We start from the raw sequence: 18,758 nt of genomic DNA on the forward strand, positions 1-18,758 counted from the left end.
TTAGAGCAGAGGAGTCGGTTCTAATCACATCAGCTGTGGGAGCTCATGCTCGGTTTCTGGGGTGTTGGGGCTGCAGTGCTATAAAAAGCTCCCTGCCCAAAGTTGCTTCGTCACTGACCCTCACCAGGCTCCAGCGCGCTGAGGCCGCTCAGCCGCTGACATCTGCAATGTCAGAGACGGAAGGGGTGGGCAGGGGGGTGACTCAAACGGGGCAGGCCAGGGAAAGAGATGGGCGGGTAGCCAGGGTAAATCAGGGACTGAGTAGACAGAGGGTTTTTTCCTTCCTTAGATGCTAGTTTTTGAAATGATGTGGAAAATATCACCCCAAATTCTTGCTTTTACATTTTGATCCATCTCTGAAATCATCCACATTTAGCCTTTCTAAAATTTCAGTCGTTTCCAAATTCACAGCAGAGATTTCACAGGGGTGGAAAAAGGCGACAGGCTGACAAAAAAATTAATATTTGGAGATCAGTAACTGCTAGCAATTGGTGAATGTGAACGGGAGCAGAGATTCCACTTGGAAACCCCTGCTGTGGAAAGCAGCTTAGAGCTAATCAGGGAAGGATTAGATTTTTACTGGTAAATGTCGGTAAAGTTTTATCTACTCCTTTCACACCCTCTGTAAGCTGCTTTCAACAACAGGGTTTTAAGGCCAGTTTCACTGTTCACACTCAAACAGACGAGAAAGTATTTCCTCATTGGTGACAATCAAAGTTTACAGCCAGGCAAAGGAAGAAAAATGCTGACGACGAATTTCTTTGAGTCAAAATCCGGCGATCCGGACTTTTGGACGAGGCCTGTTAGAAATGGAACAGGTGGGTCGGATTTGTTGCTTGATGGTTGTGTCCTTTGTGTATTTTGCCATGTGATGTTGACAATGGGTGTTGTAAAGAGTTATAAAGCTGTAGCTTCTTGAGCCCCAAGATCGACTGCCTTCAACTAAAACCACCGACTAACCGCCCCGCAAGGTCACATGCCTGCACGCTTACAGAGAGAAAGACATTGTAAAAAACTCTTAAAGAGAATCACTGTAAAATTTTCTGATGAAATTTAAAAAAAAGTAAACAAGGAGTTCTGCCAAACACCCTTATATCTAGGCTTGGCCGAGAGACATTTTTATCGGTAAATGTCGATTTCAAGGGGTGGAAAAATATCTCCCTTGATACGAACCGACATTTACAGAGGAAGAAGAACGCCGCTTGAGAACGTCTCGGCGTTTGATTTCAGGATATTGACTTTGCATACGTGCACCGGCGACATTTGTGTTTAAGGGTTAGAAAGCATCAGCTTTTAGTATCTCAACCCCGCTGCTGCCATGAAGTCATTCTTGGCCGACCCCGCTGTTCTCAGCTCCTCCCAAGGAAATCGATAAAAATCAGGAAAAAAGGGTGAAAATTTCCAAGGATAAGAATTGAAAAAAAAAAATGCCGGAAAATGAACATTGATCTTGTCTGTTGAAATGATCAAGAAACAAATACTGAATTCTGCAGACCCTGGCTGTGATTCTATCTCTGCTCATATGGGAGGACATAGGCGCAGGGCCGGAGAAGGACCGGGTGGAGGGCACTGCAGTTAGAGGTGTGAACATATATTCCACCCCACTGCCATGCCCAGGGCGTGATCGCCCCTTACTGTCTGTGCCCCAGGCCGATCGCAGGTCTGGACTGAGATATCCTGTGCAATTAGTGACCTTTCTTTATCCCCATGGCACAGTGCCCCCTAGTGCCGCCCTAAGGCATTAGGGCCAGCCCTAACTGCCTGAGGAGAGCCCCCACCCCCTAAAGCACAGTGCCCCCAGTACCAGACTGAGACATTGGGGCCAGCCCTGAATGCCAGGGGAGAGCCCCTCACCCTGCTCCCTGCTTGTCTCCCATCCATGCCCAGATCGTGCCCGCCCCTGCTTAGCCAGAGACAGGAAAGCGAAAGGACTCAGATGTTGCTCAGCAAGCCCCTGCATCTGCAGCGAAAGGGGGAAGTTTGGAGCTGCCCTTTGAGGTTCTCTGGGGCCCAACCCCCTCCCCCCCCCAGTTTCCCCCCCAAGGGGACCCACAGAAATCTCATCCCCGCCCTGCCTGGTGCCACTTCCCCTTTCGCCTTCCAAAGCCACCAGACTGATCGCTCAGCTCCCCCACGGCCAGATCGGCTGCCGGAGCAGGGGCTGCAGGACGCGTGATAAGGTAATTGCACCTTCTCCTGCTGATCGGAGTGAGGGCTAGTGGTTAGAGCGGGGGCTGGGAGCCAGGACTCCTGGGTTCTAGCCACACTTTGGGAGGGAACTGGGGTCTAGTGGTTACAGTGGGGGGCTGGGAGCTGGAGCTGGTGCAGGCTGGCTCTCCAGTGCTAAGGGGGAAGAAGGGGGCCTGTTTAATGCTTGGAGGGGAGACCTACAGGGAAACACACACAGTGCTTCAAGGGGCAGGGTGGGGGTGCTAGGGGGCGCTGTGCTGAAGTGAGCCGGGTGAGACACATTCTCCCTGGGCAGTGAAGGCTGACCCCCACGCCCCAGTATGACTCTTGGGGGGTGGGGTGGGGACGCTAGGGGGCGCTGTGCAGCAGGGGGCGGGGCAGGGGCGGTCAGTGCCGATTCTCACACCCTGAGGCTGCTCTCCCAGGTCCTCCCCCTCACTTTGGTTTGCTCAAAGCCCAGAGGAAGTGGCAGCGTCTCTGAGACAAAAATACCCCGGCCGATTCCCAGCCAGCGACCCTTGACATGGGGAAACAGCTGCTCTGGCACCCTGCGCTGCTGGGAAGTGGGGGAGGGGTGTTCTCAGGGCTCTTCGTCCCCCGTCCCCCAAGTGGGGGATCAAACGTGAGGTGCAGCCGGGGCTTTTCACTCTGGACTGCGCCATGCCCAGCCTGTGGCGATGCACACAGCCTGACAGCTGCTGCACAGCTGGAGAAACTGAGGCACGGGGGGGGTGAATTGGAGAACTTACACACAAGTGGGCTCAGAGTTCTGGGCGCTTCTGCTGCTCTAACCACTAGACTCCGCTTCCCGCCCAGAGCCAGGGATAGAACCCAGGAGTTCTGGCTTCCAGCCCCCGCCCCCTAACCGATTAGAGGCATCTGGTCTGAGCTCCCAGGGGGTGTGGGCGAGGATGTACCAAGACCTGCAATAACAGAACCCTGCCCAGCGGGGTGTGTAGCGGTTCCCCTGCGTTTAGCAGCCTCCCCTATGTAAATGTGACGCCCTTTGCACCGTGCCATGCGCGACAAACCCATCCGGCAGCTATTTCTTCTGCCTTTGGCAGGGGCGTTAGAACAGGGGGACTGAGAGCCAGGACGCCTGGATTCTCTCTCCAGCCCTGGAAGGGGAGAGGGGTCTAGTGGTTAGAGCAGGTGATGGTGAGGGCTGGCAGCCAGGACGCCTGGGTTCTCTCTCCAGCCCTGGAAGGGGAGAGGGGTCTAGTGGTTCGAGCGGGTGGTGGTGAGGGCTGGCAGCCAGGATGCCTGGGTTCTATCCCCAGCTCTGGGAGCGGAGTGGGATCTAGTGGTTAGAGCAGGTAGCGGGTTCCCTGCAGTCTCCCCTCTAGCTGGTCTCTCTCCACTCCGGGTGGTTGATGTTGCTCTGGGTCATCGCAGGCACCGACCAGCCCTTTGCTCTTTCCTCTGCTCCTCAGCGCCGCGGCTGCCCAGGGGTCACCATGAGACACCTCGTCTGGCTGCTGTTCCTCCCGGGTAAGGCCCCTTCGCCTCGCCCTGAAGGTCCTGGTGCTTCAGATCCACAGAGCCCTGGGGGCAGGGGAGAAGGGAGGGGAGACCTGGCCGGGGGGGGGTCACAAGCTCAGAGGGAGGTTTTCCTCTGTGAGATTTACTCCCTTTGCATCAGACTGATGTGACCTAGTGATTGGCGGTGGGCTGGGAATCAGGACTCCTGGGTTCTATCCCTGGCTCTGGGAGGGGAGTGGGGTCTAGTGGTTTGGAGCAGGGGGGCTGGGAATCAGGACTCTTGGGTTCTTCCCAGCGTGCCAATGGGGAGACTGAGGCACAGAGCCACATCATGAACTGAACAGTTAGCGCTGGGAATCAGACCCTGATCTGAACCCCAGTTTGGCACTGGAAGCACTCTCCAGCCTGCCCCTCGCTGTCATCTCAGTCACTCCACTGCTTCCAGGCTTCCTGTGTCAATGTGACCAGCAATCTGCCGAGGTTCCCGCGTCCCTGATCGCTTGGACGGGGGCCTGTCTGTCCATCCCGTGCCACTATAAATCCTGCCACCTGAGCTTCAGAAGGATAAACAAACTGACCATCAACTCCCTGACCTGGTATCTGAACCCTGCATATCACCCTGAGAAGAAAGATTTCAGTGGCATCGTCCTCTATAAACACAACGCCTCCACCAGCCCGGCCTTCACAGGGCGCGTGAGGTTCCTGGGGGACCTGGAGAGAGATTGCAGCCTGCAGCTGTCTAACCTCCAGGCCAGCGAGAACGGCACTTACGGGCTGAGACTGATCGCCTCGAACCCCAGGAAGAAGCAAGAGAAGTGGATGACTAAGATAGATGTTAATGTGATGGGTAAGAGGGAAAGTCCTGGGCTTCCTTGTAGGAACAGACTGAAGACTCATAGCCCCCTCCCTCTAACCATTAGACCCCACTCCCCTCCCAGAGCTGGGGACAGAACCTAGGAGTCCTGGCTCCCGGCCCCCCTCAGACACTAGACCCCGCTCTGGCAGCAGCCGTTACTGGGGACATCCAGGCTGGTCGTTTCTATTTTCTCCACCTCTGTCCCACCCATTTAATGAGGTAAAGACTCTCGCTAAAATCTGGGGCTACACCCAGCCTCGAGCTCCCTGTCTGCATGAGAACAGTACCGACCTCTGCCAGTCAAGCTAAGGGAGATGGGTCCGTACCTAGCGGAAGCAGTAGGTTGTTATCCTCCGTGCTGCTCAGCAGAGCCTCTAGCAAAACGGAACAACGGTTTGGGTGGAAAACTTCAAAGTTGTTTCCATTTTACAGTGTTTTTCCACATTTCTCCTGAAATATTTTACCCACAAATTTTGAATTTCATTTTTCCACTTGCTTTTTATTCCCTTTTCACCCCAAGTGCAGCGCAAGGAGGGATGTCGGGGGTTGGGTTTTGTTATTTCATGTTTTCCCTTTTCCCCCGGATGCCCCAGGGGACGTCGTTCCAGCTCTCTGTGCCTCAGTTTCCCCACTTGAAAATCAGGGAGAATAGTCCTTTGCCTATTTCCACTGTGGTCTCTTTGGAGCAGGGCCTGTCTCTCGCTGTGTCTGGCAGCATCCGGCAAACAGGGCCCCGATCTCACCTGGGGCAGGGCTTGTCTCTCGCTGTGTCTGGGCAGCGCCTGGCCCGACAGGGCCCCGATCTCACCTGGGGCAGGAACTCTACTATAATACACCTAATGCAGTAGGAAGAGAGCCTGAGACGTGAGCCCGTGTATCAGAGGCCTGGTATGGGGCAGGCCCTGCTCACAGAATGTGGCAAGAACAGGGCTGATCTTGCAGAAGTGCTGGGCACAGAGCACTCACGCAACCACAGCCCGATATTAAGTGGTACCAAGGAAGGTACAAAAACCTTCCCCCAGGATACCGGGAACACCACGACCCCTCCTAGCAGATAAGCTCAGGCTGACAGTATGGAACTTGTTTAGAGTAGGGTATAAAGATGTGTCCAAGGCTTTGTCTACACTAAGCACCTTTCAATGACACAGCTGTGGCGTTACAGCCCTGCCACTCAAAGGCGAGCAGGGAGAGAGCTCTGCCGCCGACAAAAAAATTCCACCCCCAACGAGCGGCAGCAGCTTTGTCGGCGGGATGCCACTCCTGCCCACAAAGCACTGTTCACGCCACCACTTTTCGTCGGTAAAACTTTGATCGTTCAGGGCGTGTGAGTTTTTTAACACCCCTGAATGACAAAAGTTTTGCCGACGAAGTTCCAGTGTAGGCACAGCCTCAGAGGGAGAATCTTTGGCCAGCTAAGGGGGCAGTGGAAAGTCCCGCCATGGACTGAGCTGCATCCATTGTCATGGGCATCCATGTCTTAGTATCCTCGGAGAGTCTTCCAGGTGGTACTACCCTGCTTCGTGAACAATAAACCTGGCCTGGCACCTTCGTCCCTTAACGGATCTTGTGGTCATTGGGCGGTTCGCTCAAGGTCTGCCATGCTGGCTGTCTGCGCAGAGCTGGGGTAGCACACAGAGAGAACACACACGCAACCGAACATCTAATACCACCTAATAATAAAGTGTTCTCCTTAATAACTTTCCCCTTTGTCCCTCTGACACAGATTCGCCTCCAGCTCCTCAAATCCAACCACCCAGTGAGCTCAGGGAGTCAACCCTGGCCCATGTGGTTTGCTCCATAGACTATCACTGCCCCGACTACCCCATAACCCTGACGTGGATCGGTTTGGGGCATTGGACCCCTGAGTCCACCATGAGGATGGACAGCGGAAGGACCGAGAACACACTGACTTTCACACCCACCTGGCAGGACCATGGGACAAATTTAACCTGCCGGCTCAGCACCTCAGCTGGGACACCGAGCTCTGAGAGCAGCGTGGTGCTGGACGTGAAATGTGAGTGGGGGGATTTGAACTGGGCGCCCCGGGTCTGACAGCACCAGCCCCACCAGCAGCTCTGGCTCTGACCCATAAAGCACTGTACGGGCTGCAGTTCCTGGGGGGCACCAGGGAGGTGGACTGGGGTCCAGGTGGGTGGAAGCAGATTGGTCAATGGGGCGGAAGCCGGCAGTATTTTCAAGGAAGAGTGGGGCCGTCCCACTGAGCAGAGATGGGCACGAGGGTCAGAGCCAGTGCCCCCAAGAGGGGAAAGGCCCAATGCCCCATTCCCCATCCCCTTGAGCCAGCCAGTCCCCTGCCCTGGATGGGAGCTGGCGCCCCCTAGAGGGGAAAGGCCAAGTGCCCCATTCCCTGCCCCACATCTGGACAGTGTCCATATCTCAGCTGTTCACCCACGTGTTTGTTTGCTCCAGATGCCCCTAAGGGAGTCCAGTTGAACGTGACACCCGGACAGACCATCCGAGAGGGGGACAGACTCGTGCTGATGTGCATGATCAATAGCAGTAACCCCCCCATCTTCACGTACAACTGGCATAAGGACACACAGTGCCTGCACCAGGGGCAGGAGCAGAAGTGGGAGTTTGAAGCCAAGGGGGACGAGCATTCCGGCTCCTATCTCTGTGAAGCCGTCAATGAAATAAGCCCGGTCCGATCCCCAGAGCTGAGGATAGACGTCCAGTGTGAGTATGGGGGCTGGGGCCAGACGGGAAGGCAGGGTCTGTGGAACTGCCCGAGACTAGATACCTCTGCTGAGCACAAGGGGAGAGACTAAGAGAGGGTGTTATTGTGCTTCCCTAGACACTGGTGATGTGGTCATCAGAAAGGGTGAAATAGGCAGGGCCTGTGGCATCGGGAAAGACAAGAACTAAAGTTAAAGGGGAATCTCCATTAGTTCTTAGCAGTACATGGCCTCTGACACACAGCATGGCAGTTCTGGTTCCAGCCAGCAGAGGGTAATGTGCCTAGTCTCACCCACACAGAGGCGGATCTGACCTGTTCCTTCCAGCAGGGGAAGTGCTTACACGCGCAGAGCAGGAGTCAGCCTCTCCAGCAGGGAGACGTGTGCGTGTGCACAAACATACACACACACTTGGGAGAAAACCACAAACAAATTGCAAACGTTAGAACAATTTATTTTATTGCACTCAGGGGAAAAAAGGAGAAAACCAGAAAAGTTCTCATTTCAAAAATGTGACATTTTCCGCAAATCGGGCCATTTTGAAGCAGAAGCGACTTGGCTGTTTCAAACATTTGAAAGTTTTTTCATCCCGTCACCTCTCGGGAGAGCCAGAGAGCGTCTTGCGCCTGAATGAACCCAGCGGGTCACGCTTGGTCCATGGCATATGCAGAAAACAACGTGCGATGCAAGAGGAACATTCGCTTCTGGGGTGAAATGTCCTGGATTTTGCTAAAAAACCCACGGACCAAAACGCACTTTCCCTCCTCCCACCCCTACAACTTGTGGAGGTTTTTCCACAGGCAGATAATTCGCTTCACTGGACAATTGGTTTGGTTTTGTGGGGTGGAGGTGGGGGCGTGGCCCGTTGAAAATCCAAACATATTTTTAGGTTTTGGTTTTTGATAAAAATCCCCCAAATATATCCAGGCTTTAGAACTTTTCCTGAGACCGTGGGACGGGGTTCAGTCACCCGAGCGGTGTCTCCTCCTGGCTGTCTGGGGGATTAGCCCCCTCCTGGTGGTGTGTCACCCGTCATCGTCACCACCTGCAGACCTGCTAGACCTGTCTCTTTAATCTCAGTCTCTGCTGCTTGAGTTCCCTGGGCCACTTCCCCGTGGCCCCAGCATCTCCTTCGCCCTCGTCTCAGGGCCTCCCAGCAACCCCGTCCTCTCTCCTTGGGCACCCGGCAGCACCTGACTGCCTCTGTGTCTGCCACTGCAGCTCCTTTTATGTGAGCCCTCTGGGTCCCTGTTGGCTGCTCCGTTCAGCTGCTCTCTGATTGGCTGCTCCCTGCGTGTGGGGTGAACACCCCATCACAGACCACAAAATTATTTTTTTCACAGGAAATGTCTGGGAATTTTTCATTGAAAACACAAACATTTCAGATGGAACCCTCCAAAACTTCCCGAGAGAAATAATGGCTATTTCCCCAAATCAGGGAGGGCTCTGCAGTGACCCTGCCTCTGTTTCCTCACCGTACCTCTAGAGAGAGGATTGGCCTGTGCGTCAGGTATTCATTGGGGAACTAGTTCAGTTCATTCTCTGCCACTGGACTCCCAGAGTGACCTTGGTCAAGTCACTTAGGGTTTCCCACGGAATAGTCCATTTAAATCAGGGCCTTTTTATTCCCCAGATGCCCCAAAGGATGCTCGTGTTGAACTGCTTGTGGGATCTCCGATCCAGGAAGGGACTATGGTTGTGCTCAGCTGCTCCTGTAGGGCTCATCCATTCATCAGCAGCTACACATGGTACAGAAATGGCCAGTACATCCCAGCACAAACCCAGCAGGAGCTGCGCTTCGACAAGATCCATGCTGACCAGTCCGGTTCCTACCACTGCAAGCCTCAGAACAGAGTCGGGATGTCGGAATCGCCAGCCATTACAGTCGACGTACAGTGTGAGTAGTCAGGGGACCAGCAGGGGGCGCTGCAACTACGTGGGGTATCCAGGATCTGCACTCCAGCTTGGTATGGCAGAGCCTGCATGAATCCCGGAGGGGCAGGAGCCATAGCCTCCCCCTAGGACCTCCTTCCTCCCTCTGAGGAGGCATTGCTGTGAGAGCTGGGATCCCGGTATGTACCTCAGCATTCAGGGTATCTGTGCCCGGGTGGGGTGCTCTCCTCCTCCTGCTTCACAGAGCCCCCGATTGGGCACAGGGCCTCAGCGCAGCAGGGCTGAGAGTTAACACCCCTTTGGGATGGTTCCCCCCGTCTCAGAGCGATGGGCTCAGGCTCTCTGCAGACTCAGGCAGTGTCAGTCACACTCAGGGCAGCTCCCTCGTCTCCAAGCCACAGGCTCAGACTCTCTGCAGACCCAAGCAGTGTTGCTCTGCCAGTCGCACTTCGGGCAGCTCCCTCTGTGATGCGTTCCCCCTGGGGTGCCACTTGGAACTGGGTTACCACCGGCCTGGGGTCCCTTTATACTGTGGTGCTGTGATAAGTTGCCAAGCTCTCCAGGCTTGCTCTTTCACCAGCCTACACACAGATAGGGACACACTGAGCTGCAGCTTCACACACAGATGCTGAAATCAGCTTTGCATGGGAAGGCTCAGTTAAGGCACCCCTCAGTTGCTAAGGCACGCACCCCCCTCTGGAGTGTAAACCCAAAATTATGCCGTCTTGCGCTGCACAGGGAACTGTACAGCATAAGCTCATAAAAGTCACCCCCTCCCTCAATGTGGAGAGAGATATGCAACAGCTTTCTGCCCCCAGTTATAATTTCCACACACTGGTTTTAGACAAAACCAAAACGAGTTTGTTAACTACAAAAGATAGATTTTAAGTGATTATAAGTGATAGCAAACAGATCAAAGCAGATTACCTAGTAAATAAACAAAACCGCAAACTGAGCTTAATACACTAGATAAGTAGGATATGAATGAGCAAATTCTCACCCTGAGTGATAAGCAGGCTGGCAGATTCTTAAGGTACAAGCTGCCTTTGCTTTCCCAAGTTTTCATACACTGGCTAAAAATCCCTCTAGCCTGGGACCATCACTTCCCACAGTTCAGTCCTTGCCCCTCAGGTGTTTCCAGGTGTGTTGTTGTAGGGAGAGTGAGGTACCATCATTTCCCCACTTTTATATCTTCTTCCAACTGGAAAGCTCTTTTGCTGTGACCTGGGTGAAACAGTTCCCATTGTGTAGCACTATCTCTCAGAGGTTTCTATTGCACACAGTTCCTGGGGTAATCCTTGTGCTTGTGTGCATCTCCTCAGCAAACCGTTAACATTGTTTGGCCTTTTGACTGTTGTACCTGAAAGGCTGCTTGTGGGTGTGTTCAACCTCAGAACATGTTTCAGTAACACACACAGAGCCAAACTTTGTAACTTCACCTACGACGGTAGCACACGCAATCCAACGAGATATTAATGTCGAGCAGATCAAGACTTTTAGCATGATACCTCACAAGGAATACTTTGTACAAAACATATCCTAATTACATGACAGTAGTGACTATTGGGATGCCAGGTTGTCACACTCTCCTCTCCCAGCAAGGAGCTCAGCTCTCTGCAGACTCAGGCAGGTGTCAGCTACGCTCGGGCAGCTCCCTCCTTTTTATTTCCTGCCTATAACCCTCCCCCCTGAACACTGAGACACACCCTGATCTCGATTCTTTTCCAGACGCCCCCAAGGAGGTACGAATCACCCTTGAAAACCCCCTGTACGTCCGGGAAGGCAACACAGTGACGCTGAACTGCTCCGTGGGCAGCAGTAACCCCCCAGTGACCAAGTATACATGGTACAAGGATAACAGCCAGTATCAGCAGACTGAAGAGAGCATCCTGACCTTCCCTGCTACAAAAGAGCGGTCTGGTAGCTACAGCTGTGCAGCTCAGAACGCGATCAGCTATGGACGGTCTCTGCCTGTCTCCGTGGATGTGCAGTGTAAGTAATCGCTTCCTGGCTTCCCAGTCACTTTCCTCTTGGAATTTTCCACTGCAAAATTTTAATGAAAAAAAATCATTTTGTTCCTCTGGCTCGATATTTTTATTCCATTGGTGCTTTTCGAAGAGCAAAAAAATTCAGTTTTCTCCCCTTAGAAAAAACGGTCTTTGTCTCTCATTATTTAGCCTTTAACATTTTGTTCATGCTTTTCTAATGAGAAAAGTGACTTAACCCCCCCCCCCACGCTTCTAGTTTCTAACCGAGGAGTAGGGGTGAAAAGCAATACAAATTGTGCTTTGGTTGTATTGTGTAGCCTATTATTATTATTAAAAAGTCTTTTTCACATTTTCCAATGGGAAAGTGACTTTTTAAAAACATTTCTGCTTGATTCTCCATTGGAAAAGTGAGAAAAAATGTTTGACAAGCGGTGTGTTTCTCTCACCACCCAGCCTTTACAAAAGCAGAAAAACAGGTTTTCATGCTTTTTCATGGCTTTTCCCATTTTACTGTCACTGAAAAGTGCTCAAAGAAGTTTTTAAAAGTGTTATTTATGTTCATGATTTAGCCTTTTATTTAAAAAAAATATCTTTTTCATGGCTTAACTCACTTTATTTTTCACTGGAACAATATCAGTTTTTAAAAGTGTAATTTTGTCTCACTATATAGTGGGTTTTATTAAAAAAACAAACCCTTTTCATACTTTCCAGTGGAGAAAAGTGACTTTTTGGACTTTGTTCCACTGAAAAAATAGGGGAAAAAGTGTTTTTTAATGTTTAGAAATGACCAGAAAGTGTTTCCTCCATAATTTCTCCCTCTCTTTTACCCCTTCTCAGCTTTGTCAAAATGTTACATTGAGAATATCTTTTTCCAATCAATTTTTTGTTGTCAGAAATGACTGTTGTTCCCTGTGAGACCAATCTTTTTGGGGGTGAACCCCCAGTTTTCTGGCAAAAATAGATCTGCTGAAAAAAACCTCAGGCCGGTCTGGTTGTCATCTCAGGGGCTTTGGGGGGACCCCTGAATCTAAGTTGGGCTAGACACGCCTGGGTCACGGAGGGGAGACCGCTGCAGGAAGCAGAGTGCCAGAAGGAGCCCAGCTGGATTGGACTCTCATCCCGTCGGCCTTAGGGTCGCACAGTGCGTGGATATGAGACCTTCCTGGGTGATGGAGACAGAGAACTGAAGGAGCAGAGCTCTGGAATTTTGTCCCACCTGTAAAGATAAGCAGGGAGAGGCTGGTCAAGAAGCCGTGTGATCTCTGGGTCACTAGGCTCCTGTTCTACCTCTGAAGCTCAGCAGGATCAGATGGGGCCAGTGGCTGGAAGGGAACCCAGGAGGGAAAAAACCTGCCTTCTATTGAAATAGAGTAACCAGAGGAGCGGTATGGGAGGCTGTAATGGTCTGGCCTTTAAAATCTACGTAGTGTCAGACCCCAGCCGTGGTCAATGGGCCAGATCCCAGCCGGGATCAATGGGCTGTTGCTCAATTGGGGTCAATGGGCCAGAACCCAGCTGGGGTCAATGGGCTGTTGCTCCATTGGGGTCAATGGGCCAGATCCCAGCTGGGGTCAATGGGCTGGCTGCCTGGGGCTCTCAGGGTGCTGCGTGTCCCTCTGTAGATGCCCCCAAGCATGTTTCCGTGGTGCGGCAGCCATTGGGGATCATTGAGGAGGGCAAGGACGTGACCCTGGAGTGCTACGTGGGCAGCGCCAACCCCTCCGACCTGCACTACACCTGGTACAAGGACAAGAAGCGGCAGGGCGAGAAGTCTCCCAGGCTGAAGCTGGTGGCCGTGGTGTCGGCTGATTCGGGCCAGTACCACTGTGAGGCTCGGAATGACTTGGGCACCACCCCTGCCGAGCCCATCCCGCTGGATGTCTGGTGTAAGTAACGAACCCCCAGAACTGGGGAGAGAATCCAGGAATCCTGGCTCTGAGACCGCCCCCTGCTCTAACTACTAGACCCCACTCCCCTCCTAGAGCTGGGGCGAGAACCCAGGAGTCCTGGCTCCCGGCCCTCCACTCTAACCACTGGCACTGGCTTTCTCCCCAGATGGCCCCCAGGATGTACAGCTGTCCGTGACCCCGCAGGGGCAGATTGTGGAGGGGATGCAGGTGATACTGCGGTGCTGGGCCGACGCCCGCCCACCCATCCTGGGCTACGACTGGTACCGGGATGGCCAACTGCAGGAGCGCCAGAGCCAGGCCGTGCTGATCATCCTGGCTGTGAAGGTCAGGGCGTCCGGTCACTACCACTGTCGGGCCAGAAACCAGATCTCCTACGGGGACTCCTCGTCCATCCCCCTCATCGTCTACTGTAAGGGCCTTGTGTGCCGGTGCCCCTCAATCCCAACCCGCAGCCCCCGCTAGCCCAGCCCTGGGATTGCCCCACCCCCAGCTCTGCTGGTGCCCCTCAATCCTGAGCAGCTCTAACCATTGGCCCCCACTCCTGTGCCCCCCACTCCTTGCTCTGTGTTGTTTTGCAGCCAGCTCGATGACTATAGCCAAGAACTCAGCTCTAGGGGTTGGCGTGGTGGTAGTGTTTATCGTCCTGCTGGTGGTGCTGGTCTTGGCCCTCAGGCGATGGTAAGCAGAAACCTCTCCTCACCCCCAACCTGGCCATCCCCAATCCCCAGGGATCAGCACCCATGGAGCCCGGGTAGCCTGACCTCTGTGACAGGCCCAGGCAGCCAGGGAACTCCCCCACAGCCCGCCCTAACCCCTAGACCCCACTTCCCTCCCAGAGCCAGAGGTAGAACCCAGGAGTCCTGGATCTTTACCTTGCTCCACATTGTCATTGCAGGAGGAAGCGGCGTCTTCCCGAGCTGGTTGTGGAGCCCTTGGGCAGGCAAAGGAGATCGTTCTTTGTGAGATATTTTTGATAGGGGGTGCTGTGCCGCAGGGGGCGGGGCGGGGGCTCTCCCCTGGCAGGCAGGGCTGGCCCCGGTGCCCCAGGGCGGTGCTAGGGGGCTCTGTGCTGCAGGGCATTGCCCAATAGCAGATCAGAGTCGAATTTCTAGTCCTGAGCCCTTGGGGTCATTAAAGATTCCTGAGACCATTCCCTAAACTTCAGGACATCAAACCCAGTGCGTGGGAGAAACCCCATGTGGGAAATTCTGTTCTGCCTCCACCAATCCCTCTCAGAAGATACAAGAAAAAAGAGGATTTTTCTTCACTTCCCATCCTAAACTTGTGGCATCACCGTGCGGCTTAGCTGCCCTGCCCCAGAGGTGGCTGCATCTCAGGGCTGGCCAAGCCATCCCCATGTGGTGTTATGTGCAGCTGTTCCCCAGATGCCCTACCCCAGAGGTGGCTGCATCTCAGTTCTGGGCGAGCCATCCCCGTACACTCAATGAATGTTTTGTCTCTCTCAGCCTAGAAGACGGGAACCTTTGAAAACCCAGCTGCCCGCCAGCTCAGTGGGGTGCCTGAATGGAATTTCCATAGATGCCATCAATTATGCTACACTCCAGTTCCCACCCAGCCACCCCCAGGGGCTGACCGCCCCTGCCAGGTACAAAGCAAAGGAACTGGGGGAGTGGAAATGAGTTTCCCTGCCCCCAGTATGAGCCCTGGCTCCTCCCAGAGACGAGGAGAGAACCCAGGCGTCCTGGCTCCTCCCAGAGCTGGGGAGAGAACCCAGAAGTCCTGGCTCCTCCCAGAGCTGGGGAGGGAACCCAGGAGTCCTGGCTGCTTCTCATCAGAGCTGTGGATTTCCTCCCAGGGTGCCAGGAAACTCGAGACAGCGAGTGAAGCCAGGGGGCCCAGATGAAACTGTTATTTACAGTGTGGTGAAGAAACCCAACCTGCTGCCCAAGGTACCAACCTGGGGTCACCCTGGGTCCCACAGAGCCCTGTCACTTCAGAGCCTGTGTCCCTCAGGCCCTTTAATTGTGATGCTTAGGCAATGCCTGTCTGTCTCTGAGTGAGGGGCACTGGCAGGGCTAGCAGGGGCTGTGGGTCATGAGTGAGGGGCACTGGCAAGGTGAGGGAGGAGTCCAGGGCTGGGATCGCAGGGACTGTGGGTTGGGAGTGAGGGGCACCGGCAGGGCTGGGGAGGAGCCCAGGGCTGGGATCGCAGCGGTTATGGGACTGTATCATACTAGATGTACAAGTTGGAGGACTGGGCCAGAAGAAATCTGATGAGGTTCAACGGGGACAAGTGCAGAGTCCTGCACTTAGGACGGAAGAATCCCATGCACCGCTACAGACTAGGGACCGAATGGCTAAGCAGCAGTTCTGCAGAAAAGGACATAGGGGTTACAGTGGACGAGAAGCTGGATAGGAGTCAACAGTGTGCCCTTGTTGCCAAGAAGGCTAACGGCATTTTGGGCTGCATTAGTAGGGGCACTGCCAGCAGATCGAGGGACGTGATCGTCCCCCTCTATTCGACATTGGTGAGGCCTCATCTGGAGTACTGTGTCCAGTTTTGGGCCCCACACTACAAGAAGGATGTGGAAAAATTGGAGAGAGTCCAGCGGAGGGCAATGAAAATGATTAGGGGACTGGAACACATGAGTTATGAGGAGAGGCTGAGGGAACTGGGATTGTTTAGTCTACGGAAGAGAAGAATGAGGGGGGATTTGATAGCTGCTTTCAGCTACCTGAGAGGTGGTTCCAGAGAGGATGGTTCTAGACTATTCTCAGTGGTAGAAGAGGACAGAACAAGGAGCAATGGTCTCAAGTTGCAGTGGGGGAGGTCAAGGTTGGATATTAGGAAACACTATTTCACTAGGAGGGTGGTGAAGCACTGGAATGGGTTCCCTAGGGAGGTGGTGGAATCTCCTTCCTTCGAGGTTTTTAAGGCCAGGCTTGACAAAGCCCTGGCTGGGATGATTTAGTTGGGGTTGGTCCTGCTTTGAGCAGGGGGTGGGACTCGGTGACCTCCTGAGGTCCCTTCCAACCCTGATCTTCTCTGGGTCTACGGTTCTATGGTGCGGCTAAGACACTGAGGCATAGCAGGCTGGGCAGGTTGTTTTTCTGCCTCTAGTTCCCCTTTCCATGCCTCTCACATGACTTAAAATAAACTTTTGCTCTTGAAATAAGATCAAGACAATTGTCGAGATAAGATAAAAATACACTGCCCTTCCCCCGAGCAGCTAGAATCTAAACCAACCATGAACACCCCGGGGAGCCTGCAACTGTACCTATTACGCCTTGATGCATCTTCATTTAACATCAGACCTCCTCTGGCAGGGCATGGGGTGGAGGGGGTGGGGGTGAAGGGCAGGGCTGGGCTAGCAGGGGGCCGTGGGTCGGGAGTGAGGGGCAATGGCTGAGCTGGGTGTGGGGAGAGCCCGGGGCCGGGCTAGCAGGGGGCTGCGGGCTGGGAGCTGGGGGTCCCTGCAGGCGGTGCTGGGGGCTGGCATCTGTAGCTGTCCCTGTCTGACCCCCGCCTGCCTCCCCAGGGCGAAGCGAAGGGCGACTATGAGAATGTGGGGACCCGGCCGGAGGAGGAGGAGGAGCTGAACTACTGCACCCTGGTGCTGCCGCGCCCCCGGGCCCCACACGGCCACTGGGAGTCCGAGTCGGACTCAGAGTCGGAGGAGAGTGTCCAATACGCGGCCCTGAGGCACTGAGCCTTCCCCGGATGGGGCCAGCTCCCCACTGGCCATGGAGTCCGGCCGTGGACCCACGGAGCCCGGCCACAGACCCATGGAGCCCAGCTACGGACCCATAGAGCCTGGCCACAGACCCACGGAGCCCGGCCACGGACCCACAGAGCCTGGCCACTGACCCATGGAGCCCAGCCATGGACCCATGGACCCACGGAGCCTGGCCACAGACCCACAGAGCCCGGCCATGGACTCACGGAGCTCGGCCACGGACTCACGGAGCCCAGCCATGGACCCATGGAGCCCAGCCATGGACCCACGAAGCCTGGCTATGGACCCACAGGGCTGCACCATGGACCCATGGAACCCAGCCACGGACCCACCGGATGGAGCCTGGCCCCAGCCACTCTGGACTCTCAGCGCCAGTTGAGCTCTGGACACTGGGCCCCATCTAGAGACCCAGACCCTGGGCGAGGGGGCAGAGTCAGTGGCTCTAGCGCTGGATCCGGACAGGGGAGCAGAGCGGGGTGGGGCGGGCAGGGTCTGTGCACCTAGAGATAAACACACGAGATGTGATGCAGGGCCAAGGGATGGGGTGTGCCAGCCAGCAGGGGGCAGCAGGGACACACACAAACACACACACACAGCAAGGGATGGGGTGTGCCAGCCAGCAGGGGGCAGCAGGGACACAAACACACACACACACAGAGCAAGGGATGGGGTGTGCCAGCCAGCAGGGGGCAGCAGGGACACACGCACACACAGAGCAAGGGATGGGGTGTGCCAGCCAGCAGGGGGCAGCAGGGACACACGCACACACAGAGCAAGGGATGGGGTGTGCCAGCCAGCAGGGGGCAGCAGGGACACACACAAACACACACACAGAGCAAGGGATGGGGTGTGCCAGCCAGCAGGGGGCAGCAGGGACACACACAAACACACACACAGAGCAAGGGATGGGGTGTGCCAGCCAGCAGGGGGCAGCAGGGACACACACAAACACACACACAGAGCAAGGGATGGGGTGTGCCAGCCAGCAGGGGGCAGCAGGGACACACACAAACACACACACACACACACAGAGCAAGGGATGGGGTGTGCCAGCCAGCAGGGGGCAGCAGGGGGACACACACACACACTTCCCCTACTGGCTGTAGGACACACCTGTCTGCAGCAGGGGGCGCTTTCCCTGTTTACCCCACCCCCACCCCCAGCTATCCCCATGACTCTCCAGGTGCTGCCCCCTGAGGTTTAGCTCCCCCAGCACAGCGACCCCCCCGAGGCCCACGGGCTGTGGGTGATTTCCCTACCAGCTGAGCCTGGTTTGACCAAGTCCCACTCCCCTGCCCCCCCCACCACAGGTGATAGGGGACCCCCGGGGCAGGGGACCCCACAACTATCGCTCAAGAGCCAGATCAACCTGCTGTAGCTTTTCTAGTGCGCTAGAGGATGGAGCGGGGGGCTGGGAGCCAGGACTCCTGGGTTCCAGCCCCAGCTCTGGGAGGGGAGTGGGATCTAATGCGGGGAGGAGTTGCGATGCTCACTGAAATGTTTATAGTTTAACAGCCTCGCAGCGAGGCTGCGCGGGGACGGCTCATCCGGTGCTGGGATGCCAGCTCTGGGGTGGGGCAGCCAGGGGACAGCCGCATGCAGTCACTCAGAGCTTTCCTTTCTGATTAGCGAGTGCCTTCCCCCGCCCGCAGCTGGGCTAGCATGCGCCTGGCACGAGGAATCAGGGATGTAATTGGCATCTCTTCCCGCCGTAAGCTCAGCAATAAAAGTACTTTACAGGCTATTAACTGCAGCAGGAACTGGTCAAATAGCTTGTTCTGTAAACAGCTCTCTGCTCGAAAGCACCAGAGCGTTCGGCCCCCGCTGCCCTGGGCACAGCTGCCACTGCAGGAAAAGAAATAAATTGATCCATGAGCATTGGCCAGGAGTTGTATTTATCTGGGAGAGCTGCGTGTCCTGTACGAGGGGAGGCAATGCCTCAGCGTGGCACAGGGGGCGCTGTGCTGCAGGGTGTGTGTGTGTGTATGTGGGGGGGGGGTCTCCCCTGGCAGTCAGGGCTGGCCCCAGGGCCCCAGGGTGGCGCT

At 55.0% G+C, this 18,758-nt stretch overlaps 1 protein-coding gene across 1 annotated transcript; it reads left to right on the forward strand.

The window, feature by feature from the left end:
* The first annotated feature begins 3,350 nt into the window (after positions 1–3,350).
* Positions 3,351–18,579, forward strand: CD22 (CD22 molecule). Its single transcript, XM_077841345.1, has 13 exons — positions 3,351–3,681; positions 4,118–4,519; positions 6,252–6,542; positions 6,959–7,225; positions 8,858–9,121; positions 10,846–11,109; positions 12,728–12,991; positions 13,161–13,424; positions 13,594–13,693; positions 13,911–13,974; positions 14,482–14,621; positions 14,832–14,925; positions 16,516–18,579. Exons 1-13 carry the CDS (start codon positions 3,564–3,566, stop codon positions 16,684–16,686), a joined length of 2,703 nt encoding a protein of 900 aa, XP_077697471.1. The 5' UTR covers positions 3,351–3,563; the 3' UTR covers positions 16,687–18,579.
* Positions 18,580–18,758: the final 179 nt, after the last annotated feature.

This window comes from Eretmochelys imbricata, chromosome 24 (genome assembly GCF_965152235.1).
Source record: "Eretmochelys imbricata isolate rEreImb1 chromosome 24, rEreImb1.hap1, whole genome shotgun sequence".
Lineage (NCBI taxonomy): Eukaryota > Metazoa > Chordata > Testudines > Cheloniidae > Eretmochelys > Eretmochelys imbricata.

What these genes read in the sequence shown, in the direction of transcription:
- CD22 (XM_077841345.1), top strand. Translation starts at nt 3,564, where the DNA reads ATGTTGCTCTGGGTCATCGCAGGCACCGACCAGCCCTTTGCTCTTTCC. An exon ending in GATAGATGTTAATGTGATGG is followed by an intron (nt 4,520 to 6,251) that starts GTAAGAGGGAAA and finishes CCTCTGACACAG; the next exon opens with ATTCGCCTCCAGCTCCTCAA. An exon ending in GGCAAAGGAGATCGTTCTTT is followed by an intron (nt 13,975 to 14,481) that starts GTGAGATATTTT and finishes TGTCTCTCTCAG; the next exon opens with CCTAGAAGACGGGAACCTTT.